At 45.3% G+C, this 14,206-nt stretch overlaps 3 protein-coding genes across 5 annotated transcripts; 1 reads left to right on the top strand and 2 right to left on the bottom strand.

Annotated features, from left to right (window-relative positions):
• Positions 1-1,145: 1,145 nt before the first annotated feature.
• On the bottom strand, positions 1,146-5,070 carry ort (ora transientless). The gene is made up of 5 exons (NM_079682.3): positions 4,740-5,070; positions 3,156-3,243; positions 2,643-3,097; positions 1,886-2,532; positions 1,146-1,782 (listed from the first exon to the last, which is right to left on the bottom strand). The coding sequence occupies exons 2-5, from the start codon at positions 3,224-3,226 to the stop codon at positions 1,498-1,500; spliced, it is 1,458 nt and encodes a 485-aa protein (NP_524406.1). The 5' UTR covers positions 3,227-3,243; positions 4,740-5,070; the 3' UTR covers positions 1,146-1,497.
• Positions 5,071-6,951: 1,881 nt separating this feature from the next.
• CG6184 (uncharacterized protein) lies at positions 6,952-12,449 on the top strand. Of its 3 annotated transcripts, NM_169870.2 has the most exons (6): positions 6,952-7,236; positions 8,446-8,613; positions 9,146-9,829; positions 9,895-11,193; positions 11,255-11,867; positions 11,951-12,449. In NM_169870.2, the coding sequence occupies exons 1-6, from the start codon at positions 7,162-7,164 to the stop codon at positions 12,199-12,201; spliced, it is 3,090 nt and encodes a 1,029-aa protein (NP_732443.4). In that variant the 5' UTR covers positions 6,952-7,161; the 3' UTR covers positions 12,202-12,449. The 3 variants fall into 3 exon arrangements, with proteins under 3 accessions (NP_732443.4, NP_732444.2, NP_650824.1); NM_169871.3 differs by lacking the exon at positions 8,446-8,613; NM_142567.3 differs by lacking the exon at positions 6,952-7,236 and having other exon boundaries at positions 8,353-8,613.
• On the bottom strand, positions 12,388-13,800 carry CG31219 (uncharacterized protein). The gene is made up of 3 exons (NM_001104367.2): positions 13,719-13,800; positions 12,989-13,556; positions 12,388-12,876 (listed from the first exon to the last, which is right to left on the bottom strand). The coding sequence occupies exons 1-3, from the start codon at positions 13,786-13,788 to the stop codon at positions 12,477-12,479; spliced, it is 1,038 nt and encodes a 345-aa protein (NP_001097837.1). The 5' UTR covers positions 13,789-13,800; the 3' UTR covers positions 12,388-12,476.
• Positions 13,801-14,206: the final 406 nt, after the last annotated feature.

Here is a 14,206-nt window from a genome sequence, read left to right as displayed (position 1 = left end):
CGCGACGGTAGCCGTGAGGTTGTCGGCTGGATTTTTACTTTCTTCAGACTTTAGGCATTGTGTGTGCAAGAGGTGAGACTTTGGGCACTCGCAGTGTCACTTAAATTGGGTATTTTCCTTGTCGTATATAATTTATAATTTGACCAACTTAGCCATCTTGCGTTCCTTGAAAAACCAACTCATCGAACCCATTCAACTCTGCACATTAGGTTGAGCAAATTTGCATTGAGCACGCCCACATAATGCTGGGCCCCAGGTATTTCCCAGTCCAAAATATGTAGTCAATTTGCGCAACCTTAGCTTATTTTCCGCTCTCGAAACCTCCGCCGCCAATGCAATCCACTCCATCAAGTACTGGGCCCGTTTGCGATGTGGTTTTTGGGTGAATCATGGTGTGGATTCCCCAAAACGAACAGCGAACTCTTTTGGCCTGGCCTACTTCAAATGCAAATGTTTTAGCCGCAGACATACATATATTCACACAGCTCCATATGATTGATTGATCATTGAATAGGGGGGAGAAACCCATAAAAATTAAGAAAATTTGAGTGGAAATATGGTGGCAAGGCTTTGGCTTTAATCTACAACTGCCATCGCGCATATGTATCTATAGCTCCCAGCTGGTAGTCTTCATCACATCTTTAGCCCAAGTGCTTGATTTTGTTTTCGTTTTTTAACCCTATCATAGTTTTTGCTCGAGCGTCACTAACGACCGTGAAAAGGCAAAAGTGTGGAGCGTGTGACCAACATAATTAATTGGGTATTCATAAGTCTGTTTCTCTTCACCCTGCGGCTGTTTGAAGACTGCAGGCGGTAGAAAATCGAGCAAGTTCCATTGTTCCATCCAAAGTTGACACCTTTAAAAGAAAAAGCAGCGCGAAATAAAGATATAACTGGCACTATAAAAATAAAAGAAGAAAATGGTGCTAAAAAATGAATGGGCTAGCCAACCGGCTGAGAAATAGTAATGCAAATGGGCACGCAAGCCAAGATTACACATAAGTTGTATCTAAATAAAGGAATCCTTTTCGCAGAGCTTAATTTAAGCTTTTGAATTGAAAAAGCTTTCAATATCAAGGGTTTTGGTACAAATTATCTTGTCCCAAAGTTTTAGTACAATGATATACGCAACAACAACTATTGTTAAATGGATTCTCTATTTATTTACAATTAAAAGCATTTGTTTGAGACATTAAATTACAATTCACTTAGGCTACATCAGCTACTACGTCACTTGATTAACTTTAAGCATTTTAGGAATTGAATTGATAATTTGTAATTTATCCTGTAATCAGATCTCCATCTGTCCCATTTTTCCATCCTTCTGGTTTAACAATAATCTATGTTTAAAATTCATTGACTTAAAGCTTGTGCGTGAAAGCTTAAGATTAAATTTGCGATACACGTTTCGATATATGCGAACAATCAACGTTTAACACTCGGATGGAGTGCCAGAGAGCTAGCGAAAGTATTTACAGGGCACAGTCGTCGTAGTCCTTATAGATACTCGTAGAACACACACCAGTAGATGCCATTCAGACTGGCGAAGAGGGCGGGGAAAAGGACGCGCGAGGACCGATCTATATATATAGCCCGCTTGAGCCGCTCCTGGGCGGGTGTGAGTTTCGGCTTGGGCAGTTCCGGTTCCGGTGCCGCTGGCTGAGGGGGCGGTGGCGGCGGAGCGATAGTCGGGGTCAGTATTATCCGCGACTCCTGTCGCGGAATCCACGGACCATCGGCGTCCAATGGCGGACGCACCACGCGGCGTGTGGTGGTTACAATCTGAAAATATACAAAATTATTTGATATTAAAAAAGAAACTTCTGCACTGCAAACTATCTATCAATGTTATTCCTTTGTATCAACTGAAGGATTATCAACTTACCCTTCTATTCTTGGTCATCTCGTCAAAGATCTTCTCAATTTTCTCGATCTTTTCATCGGCCAGTGGCAACATGGTGGCTTGTTGCTTGCTGGCCGTCGAGTTGCTGCCCCCAGGAGGAGCACCCTCGCCCTCTTTCTTGGGCCCATCTCCCGCCACAGGTTTGGGTGGATAGGCCATCGGCTTGGGAATGGGCGTGTCGCTCAGGACGATGTTTATTAGACAATACTCCATGAGGGCCATAAACACGAACACCGTGCAAACGGACATAAAGGCGTCCACTGCCTTGAGATAGGAAACAGGTGGCAAAGACGACTGCGATTTGGCGTGTTGCGTGGAAAGCGTTAGCAAGGAGGTGACACCCAGAGTCACACGGGCTGGTGCCGCCTCCGGTTTGATCCAGAAGGATACCCATGACATGATCACTATCATGCAGGTGGGAATGTAGGTGTTGAAAACGTAGTAAACCAAACGACGCTTAAGGGTGAACACCACCTCCAGGCATGTGAAGTTGCCAGTGGAATAAACTTGGGTACAGTCCGCCGTTTCATTTCGGATGAGGGCCACCTGCGGCAGTTCGATGTTTTCATCAACCACAAGGGGCGTTGTTGGATCCCACTGGAATATCAAGTCATCCGTGGTGTGGGACACTAAAAAAAAGGTTTTAGATTTAAATATTATCTATAAATGGAAAGCAATGACGCATCAGCGATTTCTATTCAGCTGATTCACCGGTGAAAACCAGTTAACGAAATCTTACGGCTTTCCATTTGCAGCTTGCACTCCTGTGTATCATGAGGATAAATGGCGAAGTTCATGATGCAGGACAGCTTCAGTGTTAGTTTGACCATGTACAGAATGGTCTTATCCTTGTACAGCCACATATAGTGATTGGGTATTGTCATGGTCTGAAAGGTCACCGATTTGGCGTTTTTGAAAAACGAATCCGGCCGCCACATATTTTTTAGCCAGTCCACCTCGAGCAGGCGGTATTCCTGTGTCATATTCTCCGGCAATCGCAGGCGATGATCCTTCCACGTCTGTGCAAAGAACACATCCGCCACATAAGTCATCGAGTTCTCATCAATGGAGTCCAGACCCATCACCGTCACATGGAAGTAGACTATCGTCGGCTGACCCTCTTTCTTCGGCGGTCTCATCTTGTCGTAACGCTTGATGTCCTCGGGCAGGATGTCGGTTATGGCCAGACTTTGTCTGGTTGAACAGGATAACTTCAGTTCGATATTCGTTCGTTCTTTAAGTTTATACTCACTGAAACTCCCCTTTGGCGTAGTGCTTCATGCAGATGGTGCAGATCACCAGGATTATTATTTGGAACACCATTTTAATGTGAGCTCTTTCTGTGTGGAAAATATACTATTATATAATTTCTAATTTTAAAGATTTAAGGTATAAGGTGCCATAAAGATCCCTAATCAACAACACTAACAAATCCTTTTATATATTCCTTTTTTACGTATATATTGAGTTTCCGCGAGACCTTCCTGAAGCCTATTTACAATAAGAATGAGCATTAGTTTCATGGTTCTTCCTGCCCAAAGGGTGACAATGGGACTACGCCGATGCAAACAACTTGAAACGATATTCCGGTATCGTCCGTGACCTTGCCATCAGGTGGAAAGGATCAAAGGCTTTCGAAGGGTCGTCTTGGCATTGACAATGCATCGAGAGCGATTGGCACGAAAATAGTAACAATTATGCCGCTTAACCAAGTAAATAAAATAGGGGCCGAGACCAAGAGACAATGGGGCATTTGCCGTCGACAATGGATAGCCTCGGCATTGGGAGCCATCGAAAGCAAGTCCGAATGCAGCCTGGCAACCCTGGCCGCAGGACATAGACAGCGATACCTGTCGTCGTCCCAGTCGCTCGCTGCACAATACCGTCTTAATTCACAATTAAAGCCACTCGAAGGGGCGCAGTGTGGGCGGTGGGCGAACTGCGCCTTAAGTGGCCATGCGCCTTTTCATGCGCCCGCGAGAATGGGGGGCGTGGCAGTGTAGCCGCCCAACATCCCACATGACGAACACGGCGCAGAAGGCGGGCAATGAAGGAATCCTGCCAATGCTGCAGAGCCCCCATTAGACAAGGACAATTGCCACGGCACTCGGCGCGGCACAAGTCTGAGGATTGCTTTCTTCTCGGCAAATTGGGACAACTTAAAGAATCAGCGATTTTAAATAATGAATTCATAATTAGACTGCAATAAATATTTACTTTAAATGGATGATGGGAAAATTATTTTGAGATCGCAATAAGATTGATAGAAACCGTTATAATAGTCTATGTGTAACATCATTTTATTAAAGGTAAAGAATGTTTAAGCAAGATATTCAAAAAGTATGATTAAGAATATAAAAATATGATTAAGGACATAAAAATATAATTTAAAATATTCAACTGCATTTTAAAGTATTACACTTTATTTTGTAATATTCTGATACCACGCTCTCTTTTATACGGACAAACTTTAAAATTATTTAATTCTTTACAAGTGCTTTTCCAAATTTAAATTTTTTTATATTAAAGAACGTTGTATTGACTCTCAATCAGCAAGAAATATTTATTAATATTCAAGTATAGATTGCTCATTTATAAGATTTAGCGAAATTTAACGTTTAAAAACTACTTCATTTAAATAAATGTTTCAAATTGTTCATGCACGTGTTACAATTTTGAGTTAATTGTTTTATAAATCAGTTTATCAATTTAAGTAAGCCACCACAAAAAGTTAAATAAATATTTATTATTTTAAATTATTTTAGTATAACGCAATTCATTGTTTATCTATAAAATTTCACTCTTAAATCTTTTATACACGGTTATAGAATCTTACACAGTTTTTAGATGAATTCGAAATAGCTTTCCTCTCCAGTCAAGTAATCTTTGCTTGGTTTTCGAAGCAATATATTTCTGTTGGATTTCTAGAATCTTCACAGAGATTACATAACCATCAGCTTGACGCCACAAATGGCATGATTAATAACACCACTATTCATAAACTTCCCGAATGAATTTTATTGCTTTATAAAGATGTCAAAGAAGGTTTCTATGTTTTAAGGAATATTTCAGAACACTTCAGCATTTAACAGTTTACTCGAAATATTTTTGAAAATTCAGTTTTTCCGTTCTAAACGTCTTGGCAGTTCAAACTTTCGCTGACAACTGACAGTTGGTGGCGAACAGATTTGAATTTAAAACGTTGCCAGGCACGAACGAACAGTTCACCAACAAAGGATGCTGGATGCTTGACGCGATGTTGGTATAAGGGTCCGTACGTGTGGGTGAGTCCTTTTTTTTTTGCGAGCGGTGGGGAAAAGCAAAAGTGAAAGCCGCCAGAAACGTGGTCTTTAATATTGGGGAGAACAAGGAACTATCGGCTATGCCTGCTTGCATTTTCGTCTATATATAGGACAGGCAAATATTCTTTTGCCAACCAGGGCTGCGAAAACGCCATGGGCCTGTGTGTTTGTCACTTAACATAATTTCCTCAAGTACTTTGGCATTGCCTTCATTTGCTACATAATCTGCTAGGCTCTGTCGTCATCGACATTGTTGTCGGCTCACCCTTCTTGCCCAGAAGTCAATGATGCAGCCTAGAATGCGGAGGGCAGGACCTTCAATTCCCATCATGGCAAGACACGACGTATGTCCATTATTGATTCGACTCGTTGGTTTCGAGGGAACTTTCATGCAGTTGTTTCAAGCTCTTATTTGTCCGCACTCGTATTCTTTAGTTTTGAGCATTTTTCAATCAATTTCCTCGTTAGTCCTCCCTTAACAAGTTCTCCGCAAGATGCCAAGTGTCCCCAGAAGTGGCATTTGTCGCATCAGAAGTTGGGACCAGTGGCATCCTCAGTGGGGACGCGACACTTGGGGTCGCAGGCTAATGAATGCAGAGCCTCGGTAATCCTGTGATCCCTGTCTGACGTCACACGGAATGAACAATTGGAACTGCAACGAATTAAATGTAAACGCCAGAGGGAAATCGCAAGGAAAATCAAGTTTAATGAGATGATTACATCGGAGAATAGAAATGAAAGAAGAACGAAAAATTTAAGAAATAAAGAATATGCATTATTAGCTTCCAAAGTGCAAGATGCTCCAATTGGATGGCTTAATTTGAAATCGACGCTTTCTTTCTAGAAAAAAGTGAAAAGTTATTAATGCTTTTTCATCATGTTGTGTAAGCTCTCACGCCTAAATTTGGCTAATAAAATGTATTTAAAACAGCTTTCAGGAAATATTATAATTACATCTTTAATGTATGTCACAAGATACGAGTCTTTTATACTTGAAATACCAACATGAAGGATATATCTTCTCTTGACAATAGGCAAAAATGTATCTTGTTTATTAACGGCAAGGTCGTTGTGATTCAATTTATAATTGCAAAAATCATAAATAATAAACACTTGGCTTTTCCCTTCGAATTTCTGGCGACCTTGAAGCGGCTCGCACTCACTATACATAACGCAGGCTGTTTTCTATATGCAGATTTTGTGAATCCCAGAGACCTGCCACGCCCACTCGCCCAAGAACTACTCAACGCCTTTCCGCAACACTCTTGAATAGATACCATACATCCTTTCTGTCTTACTGGCCTCCGACCGAGGAAGAAGACTTGTCGTTATTAAATTATCTCTGATGCGATAATAGCGCACTTAAGTTACCACCACACCTCGTAGTCATCCTCGTCCTCGTCGTCGTCCTCATGCCCATCCTCATCGGCATCCTAGCCCACTCCCCGCCACGCTCCTTCCTATTGATGGGGCAGCTATAAAAAGCCGCAGATTTTTCTATAGTTTATTCGAATGCAGTCGAGCTTGGACCTGTTCTGAGTGCTCCTATTCCTCGCCAGAAACCACCACCCCCAGTATTCCGATTCCGACCCCACTAAGTGGTGCTCTTAAGTTTCTGCTGAGGGCAGCATCAGAGGGCGGTGGCTATGGCAAATTCGCAAAAGGTTTTGGCGCACTTGCAATTTGAATACTTTAGGTGGGGGTAAAAAAAAAAACTAGCAAACTTTTTACTTGTGTTTGGCTTTTGACAAGCGCTCTATACGTCATAGAAAATGTTGTAAAATATATTGTAGGATAAATAGATACAGAAGCGAAAACTTATCTAGCCAAATGCGTTTTGGCTTGCCAAGAAAATAGCAGTGACGTTAAGAGAGCCAAGGTTGCAGAGTTACTAAGCCTGGTTATCGAATTTTCTGGATTTACTACCTCTAGTGAATCAAGCAAGGATCTTATGCGATGAACGGCAATTGGACTGTTTTGGCCAAACCCAATTCAACAGAGCCTGGAGACGAGTACATTGTTTTTATGGAGGTAATTCAAAAACGCAGTTTTGAAAAGTTCTAGTTCCCAGTTTGTAAGGTTAGATATAAAAGAGGGTGAAAGGCTATAGCCAAGTACCATAATTATCATAAACTCAGCTAAAAGGAAGCTGCTCTTTTCCTAAATTGGCCACTAGCGCCATCTAGCGGCGGTTATATGTATTGCTAAGGATTTAATATCTTAGTTTACAAAAACTTTTAAAACAATGAATGGGTTCGAAGTTTTCGAGTTTTCATATTTTAACACCTCGATAGAATTATTATGTATTTCATAATATTCAAAATTGTTCAGTTTTGAGCGGTATGAGGGCGTACAAAAATGTTTGTCAATATTAAAATTCCAAAAATCCAAAAAAAATCATAAGTGAAATAAACTTACGTTTATTTGGACAGACAGACACGGGTGTACAGTCAATAAATATATATCTTCATTTTAAGAAGCTTTTTAGCTAGACAATAGTCAAATGGTAAAAAACCAGCTTATAGTCGAACAGTGATGTATCGGCCAATTGAGTCTTTTCCATTTCACTTCCTGCCACTGAAACGCAGACAAAATGCCATTAAATATTAATCGCCACATTTGGCGAGCGGGGAAACCACACAGTGTCCCAGTGAAGATGTGACCCACATTGGCAGTACGCGGAAGTTCGCTGAATGGAACTCCCGCTGTCCCACCCAACGTCCAACGCCCAGTGCCCACATATCGCAACTCCACCCATTTCATTCATGAAAAGCCTCAAAGCGAGGACATTGAACCGCTCGCAAGGAGCTAATCAGGGAGTTTTGGCTGGGGGATGATGGGTGGTGATGGGTCGCGTGGGTGGGTGGTGCCTCTGTCCAGCAACAGATGAGAGAGAGAGAGAGATAGAGAGAACCAAATAGAGAGAGAGAGAGAGTGTGAGAGCGAGCTGGCCAGGTGGGCCACCTCATTGTTGACAAACAAACCTGTAGCCGCTGGCCAACACGTGGCGTTCGCTCCCATGGGTGGTGGTTCGGGTGGTTCCACTGCTACGCCAGCAGGGCGCATGCTCCGGATTCGCGGACAGCTGAGCGCGAAACCGTGACGTCGCTATTGATTTTTACACACTCGCCGGACGCGCATCGCTGCAATTGGAGTTGCACGAAAAAACAGGAGCCGCAGGATGCTTTAAGATATCCGCAGCCCATCCTTCGAGCGGCTAAATCAGAGGCTTTCTTGCAGGCGCAGCTTGGTGGTGCAACCGCGACAGCGGAATCCCTACCCAAGATGATCAAACTGCGGCCATATGTGCCCTCCAAGAGGATTGCCATACGGGACTCGTCCATCGACGAGGATGCGAGCGACGATGTGGAGGACGAGGTGTTCATCAAGGATGCCAGGTCGGCGAAGGTGAGACCGAAATCAAAAATCATAAGATCATAAGGATCATCTTATACTCGAGTGTGTGGACACGGAAGGGTTAGAAAAGAGTGCTGACATTTCGTGCAAAGTTTCGAGTGTACAGAGGAAAAAAAAGTTGTGAACGATTCTCTTCAGATTCTCTTGGTTGAAAGACACACGAAAAATGTCTTTTCTGTTTTAAAATATAGTTTGAAAAAATAAAATCAAAATTATAAGCTACCATATGCCGCGCTCATTTTTGGTTAAATACATACATTTCTTGTTTATTAAATTATTTATTTCTTGTGTATTAAATTAACTAAATAAATTACTCCTATGATTTATTACCATTTAAATGGATACAAAAAGAACTTTTAATAGAGCAAATTCCTAAAAAAGGAATATTTTATATTGAAAATTTAAATCTCAGCAATTTGAAAATAAGAAAATTTGTAGAAGAATAATATAACATTAATTTTCTCTCTGTGGAACCATGATATTATTATTATAATTCTAACCTGGATCTGTTTTCATCCCACAGCGCAGCGAGGAGCAGGGATTGAAGCGGCCCCTGATGGCGCCGCGTCGCAAACACAGTCCAGGTTCCGGACCCGGATCCGGCTCGGGATCAACTCCGATAATGAAGCAGCACAGGAGGCGGCGCTGCTGCCGCTGCTGCGAACCCTTCTGCTACGCCCTGGCCGCTCTAACGGTACTGTGCGCCCTGCTCAGCCTGGCGGCCCTCATGCTGACGCTCTTCCCGCTGCCGCTGCAGCGAATCCGGCACTGGTGGCGCCCCGATCCCGCCCAGCTGGCGGCCATCTCAGCAGGCTCCTCCCGCATCTCATATGGCAGCTCGCTGGGCAGTGAGTTTGTTCCCTGCACCCAGATCAGTGTCCAGAAGCGCTGGTCTCGCAGCTTGGCGCGCATGAACAGCGAGAGTCCGCTGCGAGCGGCTGATCTGAATGGCGATGGCATCAAGGACGTGGTCTTTGGCTATGGAGTGGACGACAACATACCCTACGAGGGCATACCCTTGCCGCGCTGCCAGTGCGCCCAGCAAGGGGAGGAGGTGCCCTGCGAGGGCGGCGTGGTGGCCTTGAACGGACTGGACGGATCCATTCTCTGGCAATCGTGGAGCGTGGCGAATGTCTTCTCGCTGCACTGCAGCGCGGATGTGGACGGAGATGGGGGCACCGATTGCGTGGCAGCTGGTAGATTGGGAGTAAGTATAAAATATGGCAAATTTAAGATTTTTGAATTACGAAACCTTCCTATTTTACCACTCAGATGATTTACGCCATCAATGGACGCACTGGCTCCGTAATCTGGAGCTTCCGGGAACTGGAAGTGGAAACAAACTCGCCCATTGTAATGGATCTGTACACGATTAATGTGCTGCGCGATCTGGATGGTGATTCGGTGCCGGAAGTTATAGCCGCCCATCTGGAGGAGCGCGAGGAGTCCAAGGCGGGACACATAAAGCTGATTTCGGGCAAGACGGGCAAGGTAATCCGGAGCATTCCAACGCCGTACCGCGAGGAGATGTTCGTGCCCATTCAGCTGATCACGCAGGCGGATGGCACGGAGCTCCTACTGATTGTCACCGGCGGGCAGAACACTCCAGGTGGCATTTACTCCTTGCGACTGCACTCCCTAATGGCGCACACCAGTGAGAAGCACTTCACCCCGCTCCATCGTCAACAGGGCTCGGGTCTGATGGTGCCCGCCGTGCTAACCGATCTAAATGGCGATGGTATCTCGGATGTTGTGGTGGCCGCCTTTAATCGGAGCGTTCTAGCCTTCGATGGAGCCAACTACACCATGATGTGGAACTACACGTTCCCGGCCAGCGAGTGCGTCAGTGCCATTGTCCCGGGTCTATTTAATCACGACAGGGTCACGGATTTCATGGTGAAGTACAACACTGGACCGGGATTCCCGGTATACTACTACTCGCAAACCACCATCCTGGACGGACGAAACGGACAGCCCCTGCTGAACGCCATGATGACGGATGCAGGTGGTGCCAATAGTCTTCTCGGCGGCGTCTCCATTTCGCAGAGCTTCGGAGGCGACTTCTTCTTGCACTGGCAGCTGCAGTGCCGCAACCGTCCGGATGCCCGGGATGCCTACGAATTTGTGCCGGATAGCGACATTATACTCCAAGCCAGGGCGGACACCTGTCGTCTGCGTTACAACGAGTCCACGATGCTGAAGCTCTACGGGATTGCCAGGCACATCGAACCACCGGGTGCGGTCCTCTTTAGCACCGATGACTTGGAGGTGCAGCTGAATCGCACACAACGACCGGCGGCAGCAGGAAAGAAATCCCCACTGAAGCATCCCAAGCTGCTCAAAAAACTGCTGGCCGGAAACAGGGAGCAACTGCTGCGCCAGGTGGCCGCCGGATCGGAAATTGGCAATGAAAATGGTATAGGTAGTGGGACGGAGCACCCCAACCGTCGCCTCAAGACACACCATCGACCCAATCCGCTGATGGAGCAGCAATTGCAGGAACTTTTGCCTCAGGGAGCAGATAACGAATCACCTAACTTCGGAATGGCAAGTGGTTACCCCAAGGAATTTGTAAGTATTACGGATTTGGCTTAAATTAAATTTCATACAAAACAATTTCCTAACTCCGCAGAAGGACTACGATGCCCTACAACTGCCGCCAGAGAATGCTAATCCGCTGCGCCTGCCGGAGGAGTACGAACTGGTGTACAACGACGAAGTGCCTCCGCTTTTAGAGCCCAGTGAACGTGAGCGACCCATTCACCTGCGCTCCAAATATCCCAGCGCCGGCAATCGGGATGTGCGCAGTGGATTCCTCGAAGCCAGTGGCAGCAGCATCATAACCACCAGCCCTGCCACCCCCAGCTCCACCGGACAACCCATGTCAGCTCAGTCCCCGCTGAGCCTGTGGGATCTGGAGCTGGACAACGAGGCGCGGGAGCGAGCTGCGGACGCCCAGGAGGAAAACAAAAAACAGAAGAAACGTCGCAAAAGACGCGAGAGTGCTTCCGGAATCACGACAACAGCGTCCGAGGATTCCGCTGGTGTTGAGGAGTCCTCCGTAGGAGCTGACTGGTACTTGGCTTCCATCTCATCCACCGGCGTTTTGCTGAAAGCTCTGGGCAATGTCAGCTCCTCGCTGGACTTTGCCTTCGTCCTCAACATCCGAGAATCGGAGGCCTATCCGCCACTCTTCTCTCCGCAGGATCTCAGCTGCGTCGAGGAGAAAGTCAGTGCGTACAAGAGTAAGTACTCCAAGTCTACGCGGTCTTAAAGTTAGTTTAGATTCTATGACCTAATCTAATCCACTGATATCTGCGATCCCCAGGCTACACCATAGACAACTTACGCGTGCTGCGCAAACAGTTCCTGAAGCAGTGCCTCAGCGAGCGTCTGGTGGACGCGGAGCCCACCCTACCCAAGTTCGAGTCGCAGCTGGTGGTGACCCGCATCGGGATCACCTGCACCTGTCGCTCCCTGCGGCCGGGCGAGGTTTGCTCGGAGCTGGATCCGGTGGAGTCGCAGCGCTGGACGGAGTTTATGGGTAACTCGGGACATGGCTTCTATGCCAACCACTAAACTTAGCTAATCGCTAATCGCTGACCGCGGAGGATTCGGCGCCGGAGGATTGGGTCCTTTTGGCCACCGCAGCCGGAACTACCCGCGCCAGCCTATCTCTTTCTCTCAATGTCTCTGTCAACAGTCACTATTGTAATTTATCGTCATTTGCGTGTTGTGGGGTTTCTTGTAATCGTAACAGTATTTACCTGCGTGTATTTGTGTATATTTTACGAGTTCTTTTGACAAAAATAAAACTAATCCACTTTAAGCTGTCTTAGCATTGCTGCCGACATTCAGGGCCTCAATACCGCCTTTATCCATGGCAGGAATGCACTGGTTCTGGTGTAAATTCCAGGAATGCCAATCTGGCCGCAATTTTTACTGCCATAGGTGGTGATGCCAGCCAAGTAAACACTACTATTGTCCATCGTTACCATCAGCGGTCCACCGGAATCCCCTTGGCAGGTATCGACGCCATCGTAGCCGCCGGCACAGATTTGGAGGCTTTGGTTGAGGTCCAGATACGGAAACCTTAATGCGCACACTGCGATTGACCTTTCCCGGATGAATCCGTGCATCAGTACTTGGCTAAATTGGCCCTCATTTGTTTTGCCCCATCCGGCTATTTCAAGTTTGGATTTCGCGAAAAAGCCGTGCTTTGGAATACATATTGGCATGATTCCTGTCCTATAGCTGGAAAAGAAACACCAAAAAAATATCTATGAGCATTATGAATCTGAACGAATTTGCAAGAACTTTTCGGCAACGGAAATCAACGGATATTTTCTGTGAAAGCATTACTCACCGCACTGGCATTTTGAGTCGTAAGAGGGCGATATCGTATTCGATGTTCCTATTGCTAATGCTACTGAATAGCCCATGCACTATGATCTTCTCCAATTTGATCTCCAGATTTGGAAGGGCACATTGGTTATCCTGGTCCCTGCAGTCCGGATTGTAGGCTGGATCATAGGTGATGTCATGCTCGCCAAGACGAACGCTTTTCAGCGACAAGTCACGTGGAATTCCATTTACACAGTGGGCTGAGGTCAGGACATAGCGGTTGTTGATCAAGGAGCCCGCGCAAAAGGGTAAGATCTCCAAGGTGGTTGTATTCAGGTACAGGAGCATGGCCATCCAGGGGTATCCGTTTGGACGCGCCTCCGAACCACCCACCATTCGGTATGTAGATAGACTTTGGCCGCAAATCTCTGTGCTTGGGAGCCTATTGCCAGGCGGAGGGCAGCAGATCCTCTGGCCGAACAACAACCAGGCATCCATGTCATACTCCCTCATCAAAGTCCTGGACCTGCCAGCGGTATATACATGGGGGCACTCATACAGGTAAACGTACTTCTCACCCGGATAGCAGTCTAGAATCGCAGATTAATCATAGATTGAACGCTTTGATAACCTTTTTTTTATATTATTATTGTAATATATTTAAAAACAATAAATAAATTCCTGATTATGATTCACACCAAACAGTTATACTATTCACAGTCGTATTCAATTTTATTCCGCACGCTAATTACCAGAATTCGTTGAATGGGCCAATTGAATGAATACTACTACGAGTGCGAACGGAATGCATGAAATGAACATGTTGAGCCGTAAAGATTTCAATTGTAACTAACTTATCCCCTCAACTTTTTGTGGTTATGGCATTTCGAATGTTGCCAAAGTTATTTGATAACGTATCCGAATGGAATTCCCGAAAATTACGTCACACATACGAGAGTGTATATGTATGCAGCTTGTTCAGATGTTAGATTCTACGAAAGTATTTAAAAATCAATTCGACTGAAACTTTCCAGATGCATATTGGTTATCAATCGTACTAATTGCATTTTTATTCATATTCAGCATTACTCAATCTGTGCGCTGGGCTACTTTCTCAGATCTTCTTATAAATCTCCAGCGAACTAGACTTAAATAAGAAATCCTATCCTATTGGACCAGTAAACTCCATAGCTTCTGCATGCATTACTATCTTTCAATTGGAATATCAGTTGTATCTACT

Source organism: Drosophila melanogaster, chromosome 3R (assembly GCF_000001215.4).
Source record: "Drosophila melanogaster chromosome 3R".
NCBI classification, from domain to species: Eukaryota; Metazoa; Arthropoda; class Insecta; order Diptera; family Drosophilidae; genus Drosophila; species Drosophila melanogaster.
Note: the sequence above shows the minus strand (reverse complement) of the source record. Positions and strands in the feature narration are given on the sequence as shown.